Here is a 26,278-nt window from a genome sequence, read left to right as displayed (position 1 = left end):
GTGTGTGTGTGTGTGTGTGTGTGTGTGTGTGTGTGTGTGTGTGTGTGTGTGTGTGTGTGTGTGAGAGTGTGCGTGTGTGCGTGCGTGCGTGCGTGCGTGTGTGTGTGTGTGTGTGTGTGTGTGTTAACTGACTAGGCCCCTGTCTCTCAGTAACAGGTTAGTTTGTTTCCCATCCAATGGCTTTACATGGTAAAACAGCTAGGCTAACAGGCTCCAGGCTGTGTGTACTTCACCGGAGCTGTTCACTGTCACAAAAAGACTGGGAGTGGGATTATACAATCGGACAGGGGGGCAGGGGATCGGGGCGTACCCACACACACACACACACCGGGTCCATTCCACTACAACAGACTGACCTACATAACGTGTGATTAAATCATAGGACTTATCTTAGACCTTTAGAGAGGTTGTCTCTGACAGAAGAAGAGATATGGAGAATGCCTGATAGAGGTAGAAGAGTAGGAGAGAGAAAGGGAGGAGAGAGAGGAAGAAAGAGAGAGAAAGGGGGAGAGAAAGAGGGAGGGTGAGAGAGATTGAGAATGACTTGGAGAGACAGAGGGAGAGAGAGCAGTCCCTCCTGCTCAGCTTCTAGCCAGCCTGTCAGGTGAAATGCTCTCCTTCCGCTGTTTCTTTCCTTCTAATCCTCCTGTAATTCTCCTGTAATCGGGCGAGAGCATGCTGCCTCCTGACAAACTTACAGCTACAGGCTGCCTGCTGCCTGACTTTGCGTTCATTGTCTATGTAAAGACCTGGGAGGAGGATGGTGTGGCGGTGGTGATCTATCGGACAGCCTAGGCACACTGTAAGGAGGAGGTTAGAGCACGTTAGCTGGAGCAGCACGGGTCTGTTGTTGCTGGTACTTAGCCAGACAAACCCAGAGGAACAGAGGAAGAGGGGATGCATATGCTATTGTCCCAGGAAGACGGAGAAAGGGAGTAAACAGAGGGAGAGAGAAGAGGACAATACCAGCCATTGGATAGACAACCATTTTATGGTGAGACTTGTTGGCATGTATGGGTTTGTAACTCTGTCAAAGGTCATGGTCCCACTACTTTCTGTACAGAATCTTATCAGAGGCACATGCTGTGGATTGATAGCACCTTTTATAATGTTTTATAATGTTCTCCTTCCACAGTTTGTTGTTCGGAGAAACAACAGAGACTTGTGAAGTTGTTAGAGAACAAGTTGTTGTTATGTGACCCAGTAGCACAGGAGGTTGGTGGCACCTTAATTGGGGAGGATGAGCTTGTGGTCATGTCTGGAGCGGAATCAGTGGAATGGTATCAAATACATCAACCACATGGTTTACAGGTGTTTGATACCATTCCATCTGCTTCGTTCCAGACATTATCATGAGCCGTCCTCCCCTCAGCAGCCTCCACTGCTCAGGAAAACAGAAGAGAGAGAGAGAGAGAGAGAGAGAGAGAGAGAGAGAGAGAGAGAGAGAGAGAGAGAGAGAGAGAGAGAGAGAGAGAGAGAGAGAGAGAGAGAGAGAGAGAGAGAGAGAGAGAGAGAGAGAGAGAGAGAGAGAGAGAGAGAGAGAGAGAGAGAGAGAGAGAGAGAGAGAGAGAGAGAGGACACGTTGTAGTGATATCAATCTTCATTCTTCTAAGAGGAACAGCAAAGGAATGAAAATAAAGGCTTGTGGGACTTTAAGAGGTTGAGTGTTCCTATCTGTGTTTAAACTAGATCCTACATGATCCTACTTAAAGGAAGCTTTTAGACTAATGAGTAGGCTAAGCTGTAGTCATGTTTGTAGTTAAAAAACGTGGTAAGGCTAATTCTTTGGGAAGAGATTGGAAAACGTTGCTATGTGATTCTGTAGAGAAAAGCAGGGCCAAGTCAAGCAGCTAGAGAGATAAAATCACATCAATGCCCCTCTGTGGACGACAACTTTGTTTATGTTGCGGTGAAAAATAAGGTTTTCCCATCCCTGCCCATTCACACACACACAAGCAGGTGTGCACACACACACACACACATACACAATGGAGCGTAGAAACACATTCACACAAAACACATGCACACACACACACATGCACATAAAAACACATGCACACATACACACACACACACACACACACACACACATATAAACACATTGTTTTTCTGTAAGCAAAAGACAGAGAAGCAGCATCAAGGATGGCTAAATATAGCAGTCAGTCCTTGAAGCAAAATAGCCATTCTTTTTCTGTCTGAGCACAGAGATGCATTTGGGAATTTTGTTTTATGCAACGTGAGAAGTTACAGATAACTTTCTCAAACAACATTGTTGCTGATTGTTACCAGGGCAGTTACCAACATTGTTACCAGGGCAGTTACCAACATTGTTGCTGATTGTTACCAGGGCAGTTACCAACACTGTTACCAGAGCAGTTACCAACATTGTTGCTGATTGTTACCAGGGCAGTTACCAACATTGTTACCAGGGCAGTTACCAACATTGTTGCTGATTGTTACCAGGGCAGTTACCAACATTGTTACCAGAGCTGTTACCAACATTGTTGCTGATTGTTACCAGGGCAGTTACCAACATTGTTGCTGATTGTTACCAGGGCAGTTACCAACATTGTTACTGATTGTTACCAGGGCAGTTACCAACATTGTTGCTGATTGTTACCAGGGCAGTTACCAACATTGTTACTGATTGTTACCAGAGCAGTTACCAACATTGTTGTTGATTGTTACCAGGGCAGTTACCAACATTGTTACTGATTGTTACCAGGGCAGTTACCAACATTGTTGCTGATTGTTACCAGGGCAGTTACCAACATTGTTACTGATTGTTACCAGGGCAGTTACCAACATTGTTGTTGATTGTTACCAGGGCAGTTACCAACATTGTTGATGATTGTTACCAGGGCAGTTACCAACATTGTTGCTGATTGTTACCAGGGCAGTTACCAACATTGTTGCTGATTGTTACCAGGGCAGTTACCAACATTGTTACCAGAGCAGTTACCAACATTGTTGCTGATTGTTACCAGGGCAGTTACCAACATGGTTACCAGAGCAGTTACCAACATTGTTGCTGATTGTTACCAGGGCAGTTACCAACATTGTTACTGATTGTTACCATGGCAGTTACCAACATTGTTGCTGATTGTTACCAGGGCAGTTACCAACATTGTTACCAGAGCAGTTACCAACATTGTTGCTGATTGTTACCAGGGCAGTTACCAACATGGTTACCAGAGCAGTTACCAACATTGTTGCTGATTGTTACCAGGGCAGTTACCAACATTGTTACTGATTGTTACCATGGCAGTTACCAACATTGTTACCAGAGCAGTTACCAACATTGTTACTGATTGTTACCAGGGCAGTTACCAACATTGTTACCAGAGCAGTTACCAACATTGTTACCAGGGCAGTTACCAACATTGTTACCAGAGCAGTTACCAACATTGTTACCAGGGCAGTTACCAACATTGTTACCAGGGCAGTTACCAACATTGTTACCAGAGCAGTTACCAACATTGTTGCTGATTGTTACCAGGGCAGTTACCAACATTGTTACCAGGGCAGTTACCAACATTGTTACCAGGGCAGTTACCAACATTGTTGCTGATTGTTACCAGTGCAGTTGGTGTGTGTGTGTGTGTGTGTGTGTGTGTGTGTGTGTGTGTGTGTGTGTGTGTGTGTGTGTGTGTGTGTGTGTGTGTGTATATATACACAGATTGGTTGATTAGTACCCAGCAGGCTACTCTACTCTAGTTGAAGGTGAAGCCCCATGCAGTGACAGATGCTGAGCAGGCCTGGCCCAGCCTGGCTTCCCAGACATGATAGCAGGCAGGCTGTCTGCACCATATGCCCTGTCTATACCCATTACACACACCCTATCACTTAGCCTACATAGGCTGACTCACTGAGAGAGAAGCCAAAGCTTTTTGCTGAATTTCTTATTCCTGAAAACATCATTCTTGTTAGTCTGTGTTCAGCAGCAGTAGACCTCCCTTTTCATGTTCTTTAGATAATTGCTTTAAAAGTAAATGCATTGAATGCTTATTAAACTCTCCCTGATAGTTTATGCAATGTGTATAAAGCAGGCTTACAGTGTGTGCTCAGTATAGACATTAGAAAACTTCCCAAGAAGCTTTATTTAAACGCAAGGTTTATCTATTAATCCTGGTATTGACCTCCAGATACAGACTAGACCGTCACGTTCAGTGTGTCTTCGAGTAGGGTGTCCTGGTGTCCAGTAGGGCGTCCTGGTGTCCGGTAGGGTGTCCTGGTGTCCAGTAGGGCGTCCTGGTGTCCGGTAGGGTGTCCTGGTGTCCAGTAGGGTGTCCTGGTGTCCGGTAGGGTGTCCTGGTGTCCAGTAGGGTGTCCTGGTGTCCTGGCCTCAATCCAGTTACAAAACGTCTATCGGTAGCGCGTTGGTTGCACCGTGACGAGGCTGAGAGGGCAGATTATTTCTGACTGCCGTAATTGTTCAGATTACAATACCTCCTCCTGTCAACCACACCTGGCTGGGAGAGGTTCACCTCAGGTTCACCTCAGGTTCTCCTCAGCCTGATTCACACTATAGGACCTAAGCTACCCAACCCTAGCCGAGCTGTACTAGGCTGGCCTGGTTACGAATCCCCCATAGTTGATAGAACTGTGCTGAAAAGGACAACGTAAAAAATAAAATATCGGAGCAAACACAATACAGGTTGCATCAGCCCTAGAAGGTGAATCGGTCATTAAGGCTCTCCTCAGGTCTGGGGGGATTGAGGCTCATCTACTTTACAACCTCACTCACTCACTCTGACTAAGACCAATCAGTGGACCAGTCCTTACACTCAGACCAGGCTGGAAATAGAAAACATAGGAGTATTGACCGTGCCGTCTCAGGTTAATGGGAACCTTAGGACGCTGTTCAGGGGCAACTTACTTGACAGATCAACATCGACTGAAAGATATGGAGATGAGAGGGTCAACCAACTATGTAGGCTAATGATTACAAAATGTTTTGTCACATTGGTAATTGAATGTAGTGTAAATACAGACTCTAACGGATTGTTTGATGGCTATTCTTATACAATATATGCATGTTTCATGCCAACTAGATCCATGCTGGTTTATTTCAGTTGGTTTATTGTGAGCCAGAGAAGGTTTAGAGACACTCTCTATGAGCTATTGATAAACACTCTTTGATTTAAAAAAAAGGATCATATCTTGGGGAAATGGAAGAGAAGGGAACCAGAATAGGGTACGAACAGGACGTTTGATTCCTCACATCCATAATTGAGTTGCCAGTTGTTTCACAATGTGTAATTGAATTAGAGCTCTCTCTGTGGTGTAAGAGTGTGACAGTCATATTGTGTGTGCATGTGTGTGTGTGCGAACGCGCTCTTGCTGTTCTGTGTCTGTTTGTCTGTGTCCCTCCAGTCATGTATGTCTGTGTCTATTCTTCCAGGGAGCAGCTGTGATGTGGTAATCATCAGCAGGGTCCAGGCAGGGTCCTCTCCACATCTCATCCTCCCGTGGGCAGAGGAGGCCTCTTGGTCAGGTGTGATCTCATCCTCCCGTGGGCAGAAGAGGCCTCTTGGTCGGGTGTGATCTCATCCTCCCGTGGGCAGAGGAGGCCTCTTGGTCGGGTGTGATCTCATCCTTTCAGTGGTCCACCTGGTGGTCCAGTGATGGCTCATGCACAAGATGATCCCCAACTAGGCGCTGGCCCGTCCGAGGATTCTGAACTCTCTGAGAATGAGTCCGAAACGGCGAGCTTGGTGTCAGAGGACTCTATCATGCCAGACTATGAGATGGAGCGGGGTAGTGGAGGCACCACCTCTACGCTGTACGAGGCCTGTAACAGGAACGAGGCGCTGACGCTACAGAGGGTCCTGGAGAGGGGGGTTACTAAGGAAGAGGTTATGGAGCTGGACATCAATGGCATGGTAAGGACTATGTCATGTTTCCCTCAGGTGGTTCTGGGTTCAACAAGTATTTGATTTCTCTCTGCCTTAGAGCAGTGTTTCTCAACCTTTGGCCTGCGGACTGGCAATGATTCCCGGGATGATACTGACTGGTCTTTGAGATGGTTGGCTTATACTTTTTTAGTGAGTTACTCAAATGTTCATTTTAATGTAAGGGGTCCCACAAGGAGGAAGAACAAAAGCTTGGCGGTTTCTGGTACATAAAAGGGGGAGAAACACTGCATTAGAGCATATTGAATGACCACATCTGGGCTCGGCTTTGTTTCCATGTCAGAATGGTCTGATGCTTGCTGTCTCCAGAGGCTATGTGGACATGGTCTACGGTCTACACACTTGTCCACTGATCAACATTAACCATCAGGACAATGAAGGCAACACAGCACTGATGATTGCTGCCCAGGCCGGTAAGCATTGCAATAATATGCTGGCTAGCTTTGGTGAGCATATCATATCATATCATATCAATAGAAGCGCCTATTCCATGATCTGGTAGGGGTCACAGCATTATACTCAGGGGTGTAACTGGAACTAAATCAACTGGTAACTTAATAATCACAGTCAACGGCCATTCAGTTACAAAACTTGTTAAAATGTTCCCCTGAAGATTCCCACCCAATTCCACTGGTGATAACAACTATGGCAACTTGAACCTTCCTAATAACAGCCCCTCTCTCCACCCAGGCTATATCTCCATTCTAAACTTCATCCTGAACTACTACCCTAAGATAGACCTGGAGGTGAGGGACATCCGGGGCTTCACTGCCCTCATCAAGGCAGCCATGCAAGGCAGGGTAGACTGTGTGTCTTCCCTCCTCATGGCCGGTAAGTGGCTATAGTCAGTAAAATTGGACTATTGGAGTAGTCATCGAACAGAAGTCTTTGCGTGCAGGGTTGGAAGGACTTCCAAATACTATTTCCATGGGTTTTCCTTTTCCAAGTGGCGCAAAAACCCTTCCTCTCCATACTGACAACTTCCTAACTGATATCTTTAATACGTTTATTCACGAATCAGTAGAAGCACAGTTACTATGGTGAAATGGGTTATCAACTTATCATCATAGAACTAGATTGACTATTGTATTATTCATTAGGTTTCTATGGTTACTGTGAATGTGTTAAAGAAAAAAAAAATGGTTCACTATATAGGGAATAGGGTGCTATTTCAGACACAGACCAAGTGTATGATTATGACAGCCATTTAGGTGGAGAAGGATGATGACGCACATCTATCTGAGTTCAAGGATCAAATCTGAGGACATTGGTTTTCTATTCTCGTCTTCTTGTCTAATCTGGGACTAGCTGTTTTGGGTTGCAGGCTGGATTAGCTTTGTGTGGATTTACCAGGACTGATAGAGACATGGCTGTGGTAACACCTATTAACGGTACATAAGTCAAAACAGGTCACCATCAAGTCACCCTACTACCTATTCTTATCTGTACCATAGGAGGCTGCTGAGGGGAGGACGGCTCATAATAATGGCTGGAATGCTGGAATGCTGATTGTCCCTTTAATTGAAACCCTTGATTCTCCTGCTTCAAACTGGAGATGTTCATAAACACATACTGTCTCATTATTAGCCAATCAAATAGTGACAGTTCTCCTCTCTGTAGCCGCCGGGCTATTCAATTCCGGCCCTTGCAGGCCAAAACATTTCTGTTTTTTTGCTTCTACCTGATAGTAAATTGGATTCACCTGGTGTCCCAGGTCTGAATTGGTCCCTGATTCTAAGGAGGTGAAAAATGGAAGTGTTTCAACCCCCAGAACCAAAATTGAATAGCCCAACTCATAGTGTATTGCTGTTTATGTTAATATCCTCTATCTCCCTCCACATTTTACAGTTCCTTCACAAGCCACTTAGTAGGACGATTACATTGACTTGAATTGTCTTTGAACTGTCAGAGTACATGCCTCACACATTACATTATAAAAATCTAATCTTGATCAGTTTCCCTCATTTCTTTAGTGCCTAACCTTGTTGCCTAGCTCCTGTGATCATTTTGGCTGTGCGTTGTTTCTCTGTCTCCCTGCCTATCCCAATGTCCAGGTGCAGATATCAATGTAGTGGATGAGGTCCGGGGGAAAAGCATCATGGACTGGGCCCTGAAGACGGGTCGCTTCGAGGTCCTGCAGCGTCTCCGTTTTCTCCAGGCGCACCCCATCGCCGAGCAGTTCTGCGACAGCTACGTGATAGAGTGGCCCGAGCTGAAGGAGCTGGTTGCCAAAGGTTAGAGAGGCCGGCCGACAACCAGAGGGTTGCCGTTTACAATCCCTGCCCCGGCTGGGAAAAAGCTGGTGGGCAGTGGTCCAGTAGCCTGCTGTTGTAACCTATAAACTGCTCCAAGGGCGCTGCACTGCGGCTGACCCATTTATCCAACCTCTCCATTGGGCGTGCGTAGAATATGTGTGTTTCTCTGTAGTGTGTCTCTGTGACAATAAATCTGAATCAAACTGTATTGCAATGCAAGAAATGTTACTAGGTGTTCTACATAGAAGTAATCTTCTATCTTCTGTCTTCTTCTCAAGCCATGATCCCCAAAACACTGACTCAACGTCTGAAGGACAGCCTGACCATTAGCTTACCCAAGGACCCTCAGGACAACGGAGTGATGGACCACCTGGTGAAGATGACCACATCCATCCACAGCCCTCTAGTCTCCACTGGCTGCCGGCCCCTCTGCCCCACAAGCCCCCCCGAGCTCGGGAAGAGGCGCCTGGCCGTGCCGGAGCTGATGGAGAAGCACAGCAGTAAGGACCTGGAGGAAAGCTCTGTGTGTCATAGTAACGGTGTGAAATGTTCTTTCAAGCCTGCGCCAGCGTCGTCAAGCCCCTTCTCACTCGCCAACTGCTGCTCGTACGCGGAGTGGAGGGATAGTATTCTCTCGATGGCTGCCAGCGGCGTCCGTAACTTCATCCCTTGTTCCATGGCCCACCGGAACTCTGTATTCCCGTCTAGTTGCATCCCCAAGATCACCTTCACCAAGTCTCAAGACAAAACACCCAAGAAGGCGAAGAAGGCGAAGAGGCACAAGGGCCACCTGGAGCCTCCGGTCTGGAAGTACAAGGCAGAGAAGCAGGAGAAGAAAAAGGAAAAGGAAAAGTTGGAGGAAGAGAAGCAAGCGCAAGAGAAGGCACTTAAGAAAGCTAAGAAGAAGGCAGCCAAGGTGGCGGCCAAGTCAAAGGAGCCTGCCAAGGCAAGTTAAACTGCTGTCTGTAAAGTGCCACAGAGTGGGAGCACAGAACTCTGGGAAAATAGAGCGACCTCTGTGCTGTCATCAGACGGAAGAGGAAGCGAGACACCCCACTCGCAGTTTTGTTTACTGATTGAATGAAAGTCAATGAACTTAGTAGACCAGACCCAGCTGCTATTGCATTGGTGTCCATGGGAGACCCACCCCTGTTAAGTAGACCATTTTTTTCAATGATAAACGGCCTGAGAGAATCTTGATTTATCCACCATCTTTGCTGTCATCTCCTACTAACTCCATTGTATCCACTGTGATGATGTCATATAAGACGGACAAGGGGACGGCTCCCCTGTGGTGGCACCTGCCTGGGGTCATCATGGAGGCTCAGTTGCAGCCCTACCTTGGGGCCTCTAATAACATGGGTGGAAACTAGCATCTGAGCCGGACCAAGTCTAATGGATGGACTGTTGTTTTTCCTCTCTGCGGGGATATGCGGCTGTAAGGACTGCAATGGCCTGGACATTCCTAGACATTATTATTAATGTATCTTTCATGTGGAATTCTCTTTTTCTGTTTTAAATTATTTTGTTGATTTATTTATTTTGGAGAGTTCAGATGTTAAAAAGGTCAGTAGAGTTTGTTTGGTCTTCCATGTTTATAGCTAACCAATCGAAACTGTGAAGGAACCAGAGCCATAGCAAATAAATCTCTAGTTTCTGATAAGCAAGGTACTTCCTGAAAAAGAAACAGGACATTAACATGAGTTAGGCAAATGATTAGGGAGGATTATGAACAAGGTTTCAGAGTTGCCTGTTTGATAAACCTCATGGTCAGATATAGCACAACCAGACCTGGGGTCAAATACAATTTGAAAGCATTTCAAATGTTTCAGCTGTGCTTGAGAGAGCTTGCCTGTTGATATGGAAACAATATAAAAGTCCCAAAAGTGCAAACCACACCCAACTGGCACTCCAGGCAAGCTAAAGCAAACGCTGAATGTTTTTGTAAGATTTTGAATAGTATATGAACCCAGGTCTGACCACAACGCACATCTGAGTTCCAATCTGCTCTGTGCTTTGTTTTCCTATGTACTCCAATTAGCTGTCTTCCGAAAGAAGTAGATTTTTCACTGTTACCGGTGAGAGGACTTTTGACTTTTATCAAGAGTAGTAATACAATATCAGGGATCCCCTCAGTTTTGATGAGGCTCAGGTATTTAAAGATAAACCTGAGTGGCTTATTATTACGTTGCACAAACCTGCTCAGTTAGAATAAATTGTTTGTTGATCCAGTTCACATGTTGTGATGGAGCTGAAATGTGAAGTATGTTATTCAGTAGGAATCCACTTCTGTCCTAATAGTATGTGATGGTTATTTTTAAATAACACCATCATCCTCGTCAAGGATCCAGAAAATCGTATGTGTAGTGGCTTTTGCCAGTCAAAAACCATTGATGTGTCAGATACGGCTCCTACAATATGAAAAGATACAACAGGCCTAATGAATATTCTATTACAAAACCAAACATTAAAACGTTTAAAAACACAACATCCATGTGACTTAGTGATGATCCTTCTTCCCCCTATATCCGATAGATTTAGCAGCTTTGGCTATAGGCTAAGCTGGGTTAGTGTGTGAGCTCAGTGAGCTTGTTAACTGGTGCTATTATAGTCACAGTCAGATCAGACAATAACCATGTAGCCTAACCATAGATATAGCTGTAACCATGGGGTGTAACCATACAACCTAACAATAAATACGTCTGTAACCATGGGGCGTAACCATACAACATAACCATAGATACGTCTGTAACCATGGGGTGTAACCATACAGCCTAACTATACAGTACTTTCAGAAAGTATTCACACCCCTTGAATTTGTCCACATTTTTTTGGTGTTACAAAGTGGGATTCAAATGTATTTAATAGTCATTTTTTTTGTCAACGATCTACACAAAATACTCTAATGTCAGTCTGGAAGAAAAATTCAAGCATTTTGGGGGGGGGGGGGGGGGGGGTGAGAAAAACGGATAAATTCTGATTAGAAAAGTATTCAACCCCCTGAGTCAACACATGGTTCTGGGTAAGTCTCTGAAAGCTTTGCAAACCTGGATTGTATATTTTTTATTATTCAAGCTCTGTCAAGTTGGTTGTTGATCATTGCTAGACAGACATTTTCAAGTCTTGCCATAGATTTTCAAGATGTTTTATTAAGTCCAAACTGTAACTAGGCTACTCAGGAACATTCAGTGTCATTTTGGTAAGAAACTCCAGTGTATATTTGGCCTTGTGTTTTAGGTTATTGTCCTGCTGAAAGGTGGATTTGTCTTCCAGTGTCTGTTGGAAAGCAGATTGAACCAGGATTTCCTCTAAGACTTTGCCTGCGCTTAGCTCTATTCCTTTTCTTTTTATCCTAAAAAACGTCCAAGTCATTGCCGATGACAAGTATACCCATAACAGGATGAGGCCCCCACCATGCTTGAAAATATGAAGAGTGGTACTCAGTGATGTTTTGTGTTGGATTTGCCCCAAACATAACACTTTGTATTCAGGACAAAAGTTAATTTCTTTGACACATTATTTGCAGTAGTACTTTTGTGTCTTATTGCAAACAGGATGCATGTTTTGGAATATTTGCATTATGTACAGGCTTCCTACTTTTCACTGTCATTTGGGTTAGTATTGTGGAGTAATTACAATGTTGTTGATCCATCCTCACTTTTCTCATATCAGCCATTTAACTCTGTAACTCGTTTAAAATCCCCATTGGCCTCATGGTGAACTCCTTGAGCGGTTTCCTTCCTCTCTGGCAACTAAGTTAGGAAGGACGCCTGTATCTTTGTAGTGACTGGATGTATTGATACACCTTCCAAAGTGTAATTATTAACTTTACCATGCTCAAAGGGATATTCAGAGTTGGCTTTTTTTACCCATCTACTACAGAGCCTATATATAGATACATCTGTAACCATGGGAGTAACCATACAGCCTAAATATAGATACATCTGTAACCATGGGGCATAACCACACAGCCTAAATATAGATACATCTGTAACCATGGGGCTTAACCATACAGCCTAAATATATATACTGTACATCTGTAACCATGGGGCGTAACCATAAAGACTAACTATACGTCTGTAACCATAGCGACTAACAATAGATATGTCTGTAACCATGGGGCGTAACCACACGACCTAACCATAGGTAGCGGCATAACCCAAAGGATGCAATACATGGGAGGGGTAATGTCCACTCAGCCAGTAATCCTCCAAGTCATTGTGCAGATCTCTTTTGTAATACTTAAAACTTCATGGGGCTTTTTTGTATTTTACCCCCTTTTTTCTCCCCAATTTCATGATTTCAATTTTGTCTCATCGCTGCAACTCCCCAATGGGGTCGGGAGAGGGTCGAGTCATGCGTCCCTTGAAACATAACCCGCCAAACCGCGCTTCTTAACACCCGCCCGCTTAACCCGGGAAGCCAGCTGCACCAGTGTGTCGGAGGAAACACCCCAAGTAAAGCCCCCGGCCAAACCATCCCCTAACCCGGATGACACTGGGCCAATTGTGCGTCACCCTATGGGACTCCGGGTCGGTTGTGACAGAGCCTGGGATCGAACGCAGGTCTGTAGTGACGCTTCAAGCACTGCGATGCAGTGCCTTAGACCGCTATCTCCAGACCATAAATATCAGTCTATAAATAAACAAACAAGATCCATTTGGAAAAACAAACAGACAAATAGGAGGAATAAGATTCAAACTAAAGCAATAATTTTTAAATTTACAAAGGACACTCATCAACTTTTCATGTCAGTAGATCAACCTACCAAGATAGAACCAATGAAACTTTCTCAAAGTATCTCTACAATGTTTGTCTCAGTTCCCCTTTGCAGTTGGGGAACTAGTCAATATACAGTCTACATCAAAATAAAAGCCCCAAGGAGGTCAGAGAGAGACCATAGTAGAACCTTTGACTAAAGACTGAGTCTGCCTCCAAAATGGCAACCTATTCTCCATGTAGTGCACTACTTCTGACCAGAGCCCTATGGGCCCTGTTCAATAGGGAATAGGGTGGCATTTGTGACTGGGAGTCCTCAGACAGGAGATTCATACTGTATATCACAGACTGTTTATGCATTTCCATGATGACTCATGTTTTCTATTACTTAGAAAAATGGCTGCATGGCACATTATGTTACTGTACAAAAGCACATTTATGTTTCACAGGTATTTTCATTCAGGATGTGCTCTTTACGTTAACATTTGAAAAGTGCTCAACTTATTTTAGAAGCAGACATTGCCTGTCTCTCTATTCTATTGAATAAAATCCTAAACACGTTTTAATTCTCCCTCCTGTCTCTGTGAGATTTTGGCACAACAACAAAACAAACTGTGCTGTTGTGCTGTCCTTAGAAATAGAATGATATCCTTCTATTTTTCTGGTGCTGCCTAGCTGGTACTGCCTAGCTGGTGTTGCCTAGCTGGTGCTGCCTAGCTGTTGCTGCCTAGCTGGTACTGCCTAGCTGGTGTTGCCTAGCTGGTGCTGCCTAGCTGTTGCTGCCTAGCTGGTGTTGCCTGGCTGGTGCTGCCTGGCTGGTGCTGCCTAGCTGGTGCTGCCTAGCTGGTGCTTCCTAGCTGGTGCTGCCTAGCTGGTGCTGCCTAGCTGGTGTTGCCTAGCTGGTGCTGCCTAGCTGATGTTGCCTAGCTGGTGCTGCCTAGCTGGTGTTGCCTAGCTGGTGCTTCCTAGCTGGTGCTGCCTAGCTGGTGCTGCTTAGCTGATGTTGCCTAGCTGGTGCTGCCTAGCTGGTGCTGAAAGAATGTTACAAACAACCCAGATCTCAACATCTCACAGATTAATTTTGGGAAGGAAAAAGACATGCTGCTGATCAAAAATAACAGTTTGCTCTCTCTTTGCTAAAACAGTTGATTTGAGGGTTACCAGCTGTGCGTGTATCTGTACACAGCCCAAGAGGATAGATTAAGGGCCATGAGAACAAGAAATTCCCATTACTGAGAAGAAAATATCTCACCCACGCTTCAGTGTAATTCAGCGTTCCCATAAAGGAGGCAGCCATATTTGGATCATGGTGGGAGATCAACAGTTCAGTATTAGATAAAGTGTTCCACTGGATCTAGATAGCTACATTTATTAGATTTAGACTGTAGGCCTTGCAGACTTCCTTTTCTAGGATATTTCATAATGACCAAAGCTGGCCAAAATGGTGCAATATTTCCCAAAGCTCTAGGTTCGAGCCCTGAATGCTGATTGGCTGACAGTCGTGGTATATCAGACCGTATACCATGGGTATGACAAAACACGTATTTTTACTGCTCTTATTACGCTGGTAACCAGTTTATAATAGCAATAGCAATATGGCCAATATACCACGGCTAAGGGCTGTGTCCTAGCACTCTGTGTTGCGTCGTGTAAGAATAGCCCTTCGACGCGGTATATTGCCCCCCCCCCCCCCCGGGCCTTATTGCTTAATTATAGTGAAGGCCTAAACAGTGTGTGTTCAAAAATGGTTTTTATATTTGTTTCTGAAACATTAAAGGGGATGGTGACCGGATACCAGTTGCAATACCATGGACAGTGAGTGTGTCATCGCCCATTAGTCAGATCTGCAACCACTGAAGGGTTCCGTCCAATGGGTAAGAGTAGGGATCGATGTGGGACTGGCTGTCTCAGTCAGAGCAGCGTTCTGAATGGCACCCTATTGTCTATATACAGTGCCTTGCGAAAGTATTCGGCCCCCTTGAACTTTGCGACCTTTTGCCACATTTCAGGCTTCAAACATAAAGATATAAAACTGTATTTTTTTGTGAAGAATCAACAACAAGTGGGACACAATCGTGAAGTGGAACGACATTTATTAGATATTTCAAACTTTTTTAACAAATCAAAAACTGAAAAATTGGGCGTGCAAAATTATTCAGCCCCCTTAAGTTAATACTTTAGCGCCACCTTTTGCTGCGATTACAGCTGTAAGTCGCTTGGGGTATGTCTCTATCAGTTTTGCACATCGAGAGACTGAAATGTTTTCCCATTCCTCCTTGCAAAACAGCTCGAACTCAGTGAGGTTGGATGGAGAGCATTTGTGAACAGCAGTTTTCAGTTCTTTCCACAGATTCTCGATTGGATTCAGGCCTGGACTTTGACTTGGCCATTCTAACACCTGGATATGTTTATTTTTGAACCATTCCATTGTAGATTTTGCTTTATGTTTTGTATCATTATCTTGTTGGAAGACAAATCTCCGTCCCAGTCTCAGGTCTTTTGCAGACTCCATCAGGTTTTCTTCCAGAATGGTCCTGTATTTGGCTCCATCCATCTTCCCATCAATTTTAACCATCTTCCCTGTCCCTGCTGAAGAAAAGCAGGCCCAAACCATGATGCTGCCACCACCATGTTTGACAGTGGGGATGGTGTTTTCAGCTGTGTTGCTTTTACGCCAAACATAACGTTTTGCATTGTTGCCAAAAAGTTCAATTTTGGTTTCATCTGACCAGAGCACCTTCTTCCACATGTTTGGTGTGTCTCCCAGGTGGCTTGTGGCAAACTTTAAACGACACTTTTTATGGATATCTTTAAGAAATGTCTTTCTTCTTGCCACTCTTCCATAAAGGCCAGATTTGTGCAATATACGACTGATTGTTGTCCTATGGACAGAGTCTCCCACCTCAGCTGTAGATCTCTGCAGTTCATCCAGAGTGATCATGGGCCTCTTGGCTGCATCTCTGATCAGTCTTCTCCTTGTATGAGCTGAAAGTTTAGAGGGACGGCCAGGTCTTGGTAGATTTGCAGTGGTCTGATACTCCTTCCATTTCAATATTATCGCTTGCACAGTGCTCCTTGGGATGTTTAAAGCTTGGGAAATCTTTTTGTATCCAAATCCGGCTTTAAACTTCTTCACAACAGTATCTCGGACCTGCCTGGTGTGTTCCTTGTTCTTCATGATGCTCTCTGCGCTTTTAACGGACCTCTGAGACTATCACAGTGCAGGTGCATTTATACGGAGACTTGATTACACACAGGTGGATTGTATTTATCATCATTAGTCATTTAGGTCAACATTGGATCATTCAGAGATCCTCACTGAACTTCTGGAGAGAGTTTGCTGCACTGAAAGTAAAGGGGCTGAATAATTTTGCACGCCCAATTTTTCAGTTTTTGATTTGTTAAAAAGTTTGAAATATCCAATAAATGTCGTTCCACTTCATGATTGTGTCCCACTTGTTGTTGATTCTTCACAAAAAAATACAGTTTTATATCTTTATGTTTGAAGCCTGAAATGTGGCAAAAGGTCGCAAAGTTCAAGGGGGCCGAATACTTTCGCAAGGCACTGTATTCCACTACTTGCTCAATGGGCAAGAAGTACCCTATTCCCAAGAGTATAGTGCACTACATAGCAAATATGGTGCCATTTGGGATGGACCTCTGTCTGTCTTGGGGTCCAGTCAGCGTCCTTAGGAAGCGCCATGCCGTTGGACGGCTGCTCTTCTAACGTCCCACTGGGCACAGTAACCTCAGGTCAGTATCACTTTGTTAATGATACATCGACAGTGAGCATTACTCTCCCCCCTAGGCCTAATAATCAAGTTAGAATTTAAGTTCAAGAGCAAAAATGTTGTCTGCTTGATGCTTTATTATGTACTGTAGCATTTACAACAGCCGATCTTCAACTCCCACACTGAGAGACACCAAAGCCACATCTGTAACCCTTTAACTGCAGTATTCAGAGAAGCCAGGCTACATGGGGAGAACCAGAGGAGTAAATAAGAGGTTTGCCAGAAACAGGAGAACCAGAGGAGTAAATAAGAGGTTTGCCAGAAACAGGAGAACCAGTATGAGAGCAGGTTCCAGCCAGACTCAACACAATGACGGGTGGGATAATCTCTGTAGGGTTTATCTTCCACTTGAATCAGGAACAAGTTAGGTTCATAGGCAGGCTACGTATTTTATTGAGAGGGGGCGATGGGGTTGTTTGTGAAGTTATTTCAAAGTGGAAGACTGACGCCTAGTGTTCTAGACCCGAGCTTAGTGTTTTCGATTTTCAGTGAAAGATTTTTGCCCGAGATAAAGCGTCACTGCGACGAGACAAATCTGGTCAACTTGGAACGTATCTCTGACATATGTAGGAGGGTTCCCATCAAAGTTTCTTGGATGTTCAGTTTAGAGTTTTTTTTATTGGAGCAGAACAGTCTTTTTTTTAACAAAAAGTTAAGAGGAGCACCAAAGCATAAATAGCCCACTGAGCTTGATCCCAATCGAAAGAGTAAAGGATCTAGATGAGGAAAGATTTTAGGATTCAGTGTTTTACGTCTGACTTGGGATCAGTGGCCGTAAAAGTCCAGTTACTTCGAGCTGTGTCACAAGAAGGAGAAAAAATAGAAAGGGTTTGATTGAATAAATGATGAATAAAGCTATTTTTATTAGATGCTAAGAACTATCTCCAGACCATAAATATCAGTATATGGAATAAACAAACGATACCAATTAGGAAAAACAAACAGACAAACAAACAGACAAACACCTGTGACTAAAGCCTGAGGTTACCTCCCAAATGGCACCCTATTCCCTATGTAGAGCACTACTTCTGACCAGAGCCCTACGGGCCCTGTTCAATAGGGAATAGGGTGCCATTTGTGATGCACTCTGAGACTGGGAGTCCTCAGACAGGATGTACATACTGTATATCACAGACTGTTTATGCATTTCCCCTCATGTTTTTTATAACTCAGAAAAATGGCTGCACAGCACATTATGATACCGTACGGAAGCATGTTTTTTTTATGACAGGTATTTTCATTCAGGATGTGGTCTTTAGTTTAAAATTAGAAAAGTACTCAACTTCTTTGGAAAGAAATGGCGGTCGGCTGTCAAAGGAAAACATTACTCCGACTTTCTCCATTCTATTGAAGTTCATCATATAAACAGGATTTCATTCTCCATCCTCTCTCTGTGCGATTATTGCACAAAAAACAAAGACTTTCAACATAGCCTGGAAAGAAAAGAGACAAACTGGGCAGCCCAAAGAAATAGAATGAGATGTCCTACTGATTTCTGTAGTGTTGCCTGGCTCTGAAAGAATGCCGAGAACAACCTGGATCTCAACCTCTCACAATTGTAATGTGTGGAAGGAAAAATACATGCTGATGATGGAAAGGGAAGAGCATATTGCTCTATCTTCCCTTAGACTGTTGGTGTGAGGCCTCCCAGCTGTGTAGCAGCTGTACATAGGCCTAGAGGATAGATTAAGGACCATGAGGCCTCCCAGCTGTGTAGCAGCTGTACATAGGCCTAGAGGATAGATTAAGGACCATGAGGCCTCCCAGCTGTGTAGCAGCTGTACATAGGCCTAGAGGATAGATTAAGGACCATGAGGCCTCCCAGCTGTGTAGCAGTTGTACATAGGCCTAGAGGATAGATTAAGGACCATGAGGCCTCCCAGCTGTGTAGCAGCTGTACATAGGCCTAGAGGATAGATTAAGGACCATGAGGCCTCCCAGCTGTGTAGCAGCTGTACATAGGCCTAGATTAAGGACCATGAGACCTCCCAGCTGTGTAGCAGCTGTACATAGGCCTAGAGGATAGATTAAGGACCATGAGGCCTCCCAGCTGTGTAGCAGCTGTACATAGGCCTAGAGGATAGATTAAGGACCATGAGGCCTCCCAGCTGTGTAGCAGTTGTACATAGGCCTAGAGGATAGATTAAGGACCATGAGGCCTCCCAGCTGTGTAGCAGCTGTACATAGGCCTAGAGGATAGATTAAGGACCATCCATGTGAACGAGGAAGGGAATATACATTACACCAATGAAGAGAGATATCACTCAGGCTTTTTTGTCTGCTAGGGTGACCTGGTTAAAATAGTGAAATATTCGCCTAGAGCTCCGACTGTCCTTTTGAGGAGGATATGAGCCTAATATAGTAACATATTTGATACAATGTGTGTTCAAAAATAGTTATTTGTTGCTGTAACACAACAGAGGAAGGAGGCCGGATTCCAGCTGTAATACCACTGACATCATCATCCATGGGGGTAGCAGTAGGGGCAGGGAGCAAATGGACAAGGTATGTCCCAAATGGCACCCTATTCCCTATATAGTGCAGACCCAAAGCCTGTAACTCTGTAATGGCAGTATACAGAGACGCCAGGCTACAAGTGCGAAAACCAGAAGAAAAAATGAGATGCTTGTCAGAAACAGGAAAACTGCTCTGAGAGCACATTCCAGCCAGATCCCTTCCAGGACAATGAGGGGTGGGACAAAATTGTGTATTTAAAATCTCCGTAGGCTTGATATTGCGCATGAATCGGGAACAGAGCAAAGTTAGGTTCCTAGGCGTTCTAAGTAGGATACTTTATCGAGATGGAGATATTGGCTGTTTGAGAAGGTATTTAATTGTGTTAGTTAAGTTCTTTATTAAAAGCAGAAGACTGACGTCTAGTAGCCTATGTTCCAGGCTAGAGTTTCGTGTTTTCGGTTTATCAGTGGAAGATTTTAGCCCGAGATACAGGGTCATTGTGTTGCGCTTCAGACGATACAAATATGTTCAACTTGGACGGACTATATCTCGGGCATAAAGATCGCTAATTTTTCGGCAGATATTTTGGCTTTTCGGTTTAGAATCGTTTTTATTGGATGTGTGACATAGTTTTAAGAGACCGAAAAGGTTGAGAGGAGCAGTCGGTGTAGTGGCTGATCAGCATCGAAAGGGGAAACGATGTGGCGAGATTTTAGGATTGAACATTTGGAACTAAAAGCGTTCACTGAACTCAAAGGTTGACACACGATTGAAGACGTATCTAATACATTACTTTTGGGTGTCTTTTAATACTTTAAAATACACATTTCGTTTTTAATATGGGACAAACGTGCTGCATTTCCATGGTACACCATTTGGCTTCCGCGTGAAAAGCAAGAGGAAAGAGAGCTGCACGTAGAAGGGAAAAACAGGTAAAAGTCACATTCAATCGGACATTTGTGACAGCTGTTGCCTATTCGTTTACATTTTTGTCTCGGTGTGGATTGCTTTTCTAATAACTGGGAACATTTAGTTATTACAAGTATCTGTTGTAGGCTATGATTTCCTAATATTGTGAGAATGAACAGGTGGATGCTGGTAAATCACGTAGCCTACCTCTAATTAAGCAATAATGCCCGACGAGGTGTGGTATATGGACAATATACCACGGTTAAAGGCTGTTCTTATGTACGACGCAACGAAGGGGTGCCTGGATATAGCCCTTAGTCGTGCTATATTGGCCATATACCACAAACCCCCAAGGTGGCTTATTGCTATTATGAACTGGTTACCAACGTAATTACAACAGTAGACAAGTAATTTTGTGTGATACCCGTGGTATAAGGTCTAATATACCACGGCTTTCAGCCAAACAGCATTCAGGGCTCAAACGACCCGGTTTATAATGCCTAACTGACATATGTCACACCTGGACCACAACGGACAACTCTGAACCACAGCGGCGCTTATTGGATAGAACGCCTTCAAATGTTTCCACTCTAGAATGTCTCCAGCAGTGACATTGAGCATTATCCTTTTCAATTATGGGCTAAGTTAGTGTACAAACGGGCTTTAAAATGAAGAAAAATGTCCTGATATAACCATGTTATCATGCTTTAATAATATAGTTGGACATTTAGCAGTTTCTCAGTATTCCAAAAACATCTGTAAATATCCTTTGAGAACTAAATATTTATCTGAGAGCTTCTCTTTCGAATGAAAGGAATGGAGGACAAAGAAGCAGAGAAGAAATGTGAAAGATAAACATGACTTCTACATGTTAACTATTCATACCAAGATAAAGCACGGTTCAGGTTACAGAATAGAACATTGCAACACATGGGCCGTTATTGACTCTATTGAAAGCAAAACCCAGAGCCAATATTCATAAGGCAGTGTCAGAGTAACAGTCCTGCCGATCTAAGACCGGGTTTGCCTTTTAGATAATAATGAATATGATTATATGAACGAGGGACATGATGCTAGATCAAGGGCCTCATTCATAAGGGGTCTCTGAGTAGGAGTGCTGATCTAGGATCAGGTCCCCCGTCCATGTAATCTTATTCATTAATATCTAAAGTCAAAACTGTTCCTTGATCATCACTCCTACTCAACACTTTATCTTTCCCATCATCAGTAGTATTTTAAGGTGTTGTGTGGGCTATTATGACGAGCCATGGTGCAGGGCATCTGTAGTAGAGGAGCCAGGTGTGGTTAACTGTACCAGGGAGCCAGGTGTGGTTAACTGTACCAGGGAGCCAGGTGTGGTTAACTGTGACAGGGAGCCAGGTGTGGTTAACTATGACAGGGAGCCAGGTGTGGTTAACTGTGACAGGGAGCCAGGTGTGGTTAACTGTGACAGGGAGCCAGGTGTGGTTAACTGTGACAGGGAGCCAGGTGTGGTTAACTGTGACAGGGAGCCAGGTGTGGTTAACTGTGACAGGGAGCCAGGTGTGGTTAACTGTGACAGGGAGCCAGGTGTGGTTAACTGTGACAGGGAGCCAGGTGTGGTTAACTGTGACAGGGAGCCAGGTGTGGTTAACTGTGACAGGGAGCCAGGTGGTTAACTGTACCAGGGAGCCAGGTGTGGTTAACTGTGACAGGGAGCCAGGTGTGGTTAACTGTGACAGGGAGCCAGGTGTGGTTAACTGTGACAGGGAGCCAGGTGTGGTTAACTGTGACAGGGAGCCAGGTGTGGTTAACTGTGACGGGGAGCCAGGTGTGGTTAACTGTAATAGGGAGCCAGGTGTGGTTAACTGTGACAGGGAGCCAGGCTCTGTTTGCACATTTCTTGAAGTATTCTGTTTCCATTTATCATGTTGGTTTAAGCATGGGAGTATAGAGGAGAGCTGATTCTACCTCACATGTTAGAGAGAACATATACAATACCTGAGTCCCAAAAGGCACCCTACTCCCTACACAGTGCACTACTTTTGACTGGAGTCCTATGGGTCCTGGTCAAAAGTAGTGCACTAAATATGTAATAAGGTGCCATTTGGGATGTACGCAGTAATTGAACCTTACAGACAGACCACTAAGCCTTGCTTTGCCATGTCTGTCTAATGCAGATACAATTAGACATACCAGACCAGACTCCCAGTCTTCTCTCTCTCATCATAACAAGCTCTGAGTCACAACAATCACAGGATTAAAGCTGTAAATACTTTACTAATCAACAGATACTGAACATACAATCATGGATATCTGTGGGGGAAAAATATTAGTTGAATGACAAAGATTCTTCTGTCATCTGATCATATCTAGTAAATTGTCTTACAAAGTTAATACATCAGTTCAGTTGTTTAGGCCTTTAATGTCCCAATGGAGGAGAATGCTGCTGTTGCCTCCACTGGTTCCTTTCCTCCCCGCACCACCACAACATCTATGTAATCCAGAGGGGACTTTCCTCCCCACCACCACAACATCTATGTAATCCAGAGGGGACTTTCCTCCCCACCACCACAACATCTATGTAATCCAGAGGGGACTTTCCTCCCCACCACCATAACATCTATGTAATCCAGGGGGGACTTTCCTCCCCACCACCACAACATCTATGTAATCCAGATGGGACTTTCTTTCCCCCACCACAACAACTATGTATTCCAGAGGGGACTTTCCTTCCCCCACCACCACAACAACTATGTAATCCAGAGGGGACTTTCCTCCCCACCACCACAACATCTATGTAATCCAGAGGGGGCTTTCCTCCCCACCACCACAACAACTATGTAATGCAGAGGGGACTTTCCTCCCCACCACCACAACAACTATGTAATGCAGAGGGGACTTTCCTCCCTACCACCACAACAACTATGTAATCCAGAGGGGACTTTCCTTCCCCCACCACCACAACATCTATGTAATCCAGAGGGGACTTTCCTCTCCTCTCTCATCATAACAAGCTCTGAGTCACAACAATCACAGGATTAAAGCTGTAAATACTTTACTAATCAACAGATACTGAACATACAATCATGGATATCTGTGGGGGAAAAATATTAGTTGAATGACAAAGATTCTTCTGTCATCTGATCATATCTAGTAAATTGTCTTACAAAGTTAATACATCAGTTCAGTTGTTTAGGCCTTTAATGTCCCAATGGAGGAGAATGCTGCTGTTGCCTCCACTGGTTCCTTTCCTCCCCGCACCACCACAACATCTATGTAATCCAGAGGGGACTTTCCTCCCCACCACCACAACATCTATGTAATCCAGAGGGGACTTTCCTCCCCACCACCACAACATCTATGTAATCCAGAGGGGACTTTCCTCCCCACCACCATAACATCTATGTAATCCAGGGGGGACTTTCCTCCCCACCACCACAACATCTATGTAATCCAGATGGGACTTTCTTTCCCCCACCACAACAACTATGTATTCCAGAGGGGACTTTCCTTCCCCCACCACCACAACAACTATGTAATCCAGAGGGGACTTTCCTCCCCACCACCACAACATCTATGTAATCCAGAGGGGGCTTTCCTCCCCACCACCACAACAACTATGTAATGCAGAGGGGACTTTCCTCCCCACCACCACAACAACTATGTAATGCAGAGGGGACTTTCCTCCCTACCACCACAACAACTATGTAATCCAGAGGGGACTTTCCTTCCCCCACCACCACAACATCTATGTAATCCAGAGGGGACTTTCCTTCCCCCACCACCACAACAACTATGTAATCCAGAGGGCTTTCCCTCCCACCACCACAACAACTATGTATTCCAGAGGTCTTTCCTCCCCCCACCACCACAATATCTATGTAATCCAGAGGGGACTTTCCTCCCCACCACCACAACATCTATGTAATCCAGAGGGGACTTTCCTCCCCCACCACCACAACATCAATGTAATCCAGAGGGGACTTTCCTCCCCACCACCACAACATCTATGTAATCCAGAGGGGACTTTCCTCTCCACCACCACAACAACTATGTAATCCAGAGGGGACTTTCCTCCCCACCACCACCACAACAACTATGTAATCCAGAGGGGACTTTCCTCCCCACCACCACAACAACTATGTAATCCAGAGGGGACTTTCCTCCCCCACCACCACAACATCAATGTAATCCAGAGGGGACTTTCCTCCCCACCACCACAACATCTATGTAATCCAGAGGGGACTTTCCTCCCCACCACCACAACATCTATGTAATCCAGATGGGACTTTCTTTCCCCCACCACAACAACTATGTATTCCAGAGGGGACTTTCCTTCCCCCACCACCACAACAACTATGTAATCCTGAGGGGACTTTCCTCCCCACCACCACAACAACTATGTAATCCAGAGGGGACTTTCCTCCCCACCACCACAACAACTATGTAATCCAGAGGGGACTTCCCTTCCCCCACCACCACAACATCTATGTAATCCAGAGGGGACTTTCCTTCCCCCACCACCACAACAACTATGTAATCCAGAGGGCTTTCCCTCCCACCACCACAACAACTATGTATTCCAGAGGTCTTTCCTCCCCCCACCACCACAATATCTATGTAATCCAGAGGGGACTTTCCTCTCCACCACCACAACAACTATGTAATCCAGAGGGGACTTTCCTCCCCACCACCACCACAACAACTATGTAATCCAGAGGGGACTTTCCTCCCCACCACCACAACATCTATGTAATCCAGAGGGGACTTTCCTCCCCACCACCACAACATCTATGTAATCCAGAGGGGACTTTCCTCCCCACCACCACAACAATTATGTAATCCAGAGTGGACTTTCCTCCCCACCACCACAACATCTATGTAATCCAGAGGGGACTTTCCTTCCCCACCACCACAACATCTATGTAATCCAGAGGGGACTTTCCTCCCCCCACCACCACAACATCTATGTAATCCAGAGGGGACTTTCCTCCTCACCACCACAACATCTATGTAATCCAGAGGGGACTTTCCTCCCCACCACCACAACATCTATGTAATCCAGAGGGGACTTTCCTCCCCACCACCACAACATCTATGTAATCCAGAGGGGACTTTCCTTCCCCACCACCACAACATCTATGTAATCCAGAGGGGACTTTCCTTCCCCCACCACAACATCTATGTAATCCAGAGAGGACTTTCCTCCCCACCACCACAACATCTATGTATTCCAGAGGGGACTTTCCTTCCCCCACCACCACAACATCTATGTAATCCAGAGGGGACTTTCCTTCCCCCACCACAACATCTATGTAATATAGAGGGGACTTTCCTCCCCACCACCACAACAATTATGTAATCCAGAGGGGACTTTCCTTCCTCCACCACAACATCTACGTATTCCAGAGGGGACTTTCCTTCCCCCACCACCACAACAACTATGTAATCCAGAGGGGACTTTCCTCCCCACCACCACAACAACTATGTAAACCAGAGGAGACTTTCCTTCCCCCACCACCACAACAACTATGTAATCCAGAGGGGACTTTCCTCCCCACCACCACAACAACTATGTAATCCAGAGGGGACTTTCCTCCCCACCACCACAGCATCTATGTAATCCAGAGGGGACTTTCCTCCCCACCACCACAACATCTATGTAATCCAGAGGGGACTTTCCTCCCCACCACCACAACATCTATGTAATCCAGAGGGGACTTTCCTTCCCCACCACCACAACATCTATGTAATCCAGAGGGGACTTTCCTCCCCCCACCACCACAACAGCTATGTAATCCAGAGGGGACTTTCCTCCCCACCACCACAACATCTATGTAATCCAGAGGGGACTTTCCTTCCCCACCACCACAACATCTATGTAATCCAGAGGGGACTTTCCTTCCTCCACCACAACATCTATGTAATCCAGAGGGGACTTTCCTCCCCACCACCACAACATCTATGTATTCCAGAGGGGACTTTCCTTCCCCCACCACCACAACATATATGTAATCCAGAGGGACTTTCCTTCCCCCACCACAACATCTATGTAATATAGAGGGGACTTTCCTCCCCACCACCACAACATCTATGTAATCCAGAGGGGACTTTCCTTCCCCCACCACAACAACTATGTATTCCAGAGGGGACTTTCTTTTCACAACATCTATGTAATATAGAGGGGACTTTCCTCCCCACCACCACAACAATTATGTAATCCAGAGGGGACTTTCCTTCCCCCACCACA

At 45.0% G+C, this 26,278-nt stretch overlaps 2 protein-coding genes across 9 annotated transcripts in view; both read left to right on the top strand.

The window, feature by feature from the left end:
• The first annotated feature begins 509 nt into the window (after positions 1-509).
• LOC110532698 (photoreceptor ankyrin repeat protein) lies at positions 510-13,450 on the top strand. The gene is made up of 6 exons (XM_021616792.3): positions 510-994; positions 5,405-5,885; positions 6,199-6,328; positions 6,606-6,746; positions 7,970-8,149; positions 8,449-13,450. The coding sequence occupies exons 2-6, from the start codon at positions 5,628-5,630 to the stop codon at positions 9,123-9,125; spliced, it is 1,386 nt and encodes a 461-aa protein (XP_021472467.2). The 5' UTR covers positions 510-994; positions 5,405-5,627; the 3' UTR covers positions 9,126-13,450.
• Positions 13,451-19,215: 5,765 nt separating this feature from the next.
• LOC110532700 (activin receptor type-1-like) overlaps positions 19,216-26,278 on the top strand; it is a 34,459-nt gene continuing 27,396 nt past the window's right edge. For 2 of the 8 annotated variants that reach the window (XM_036988724.2, XM_036988721.2), the window contains exon 1: positions 19,223-20,069. The gene's annotated coding sequence lies outside the window, so the exon portion shown is untranslated. Of the gene's footprint in view, positions 20,070-26,278 lie in introns of all 8 variants that reach the window. The other 6 variants (XM_036988719.2, XM_036988722.2, XM_090185221.1 and 3 more) reach the window with 6 other exon arrangements.

This window comes from Oncorhynchus mykiss, chromosome 9 (assembly GCF_057628025.1).
Source record: "Oncorhynchus mykiss isolate SJ-2025 chromosome 9, ASM5762802v1, whole genome shotgun sequence".
NCBI classification, from domain to species: Eukaryota; Metazoa; Chordata; class Actinopteri; order Salmoniformes; family Salmonidae; genus Oncorhynchus; species Oncorhynchus mykiss.
This window is presented reverse-complemented; position numbering and strand designations above follow the sequence as displayed.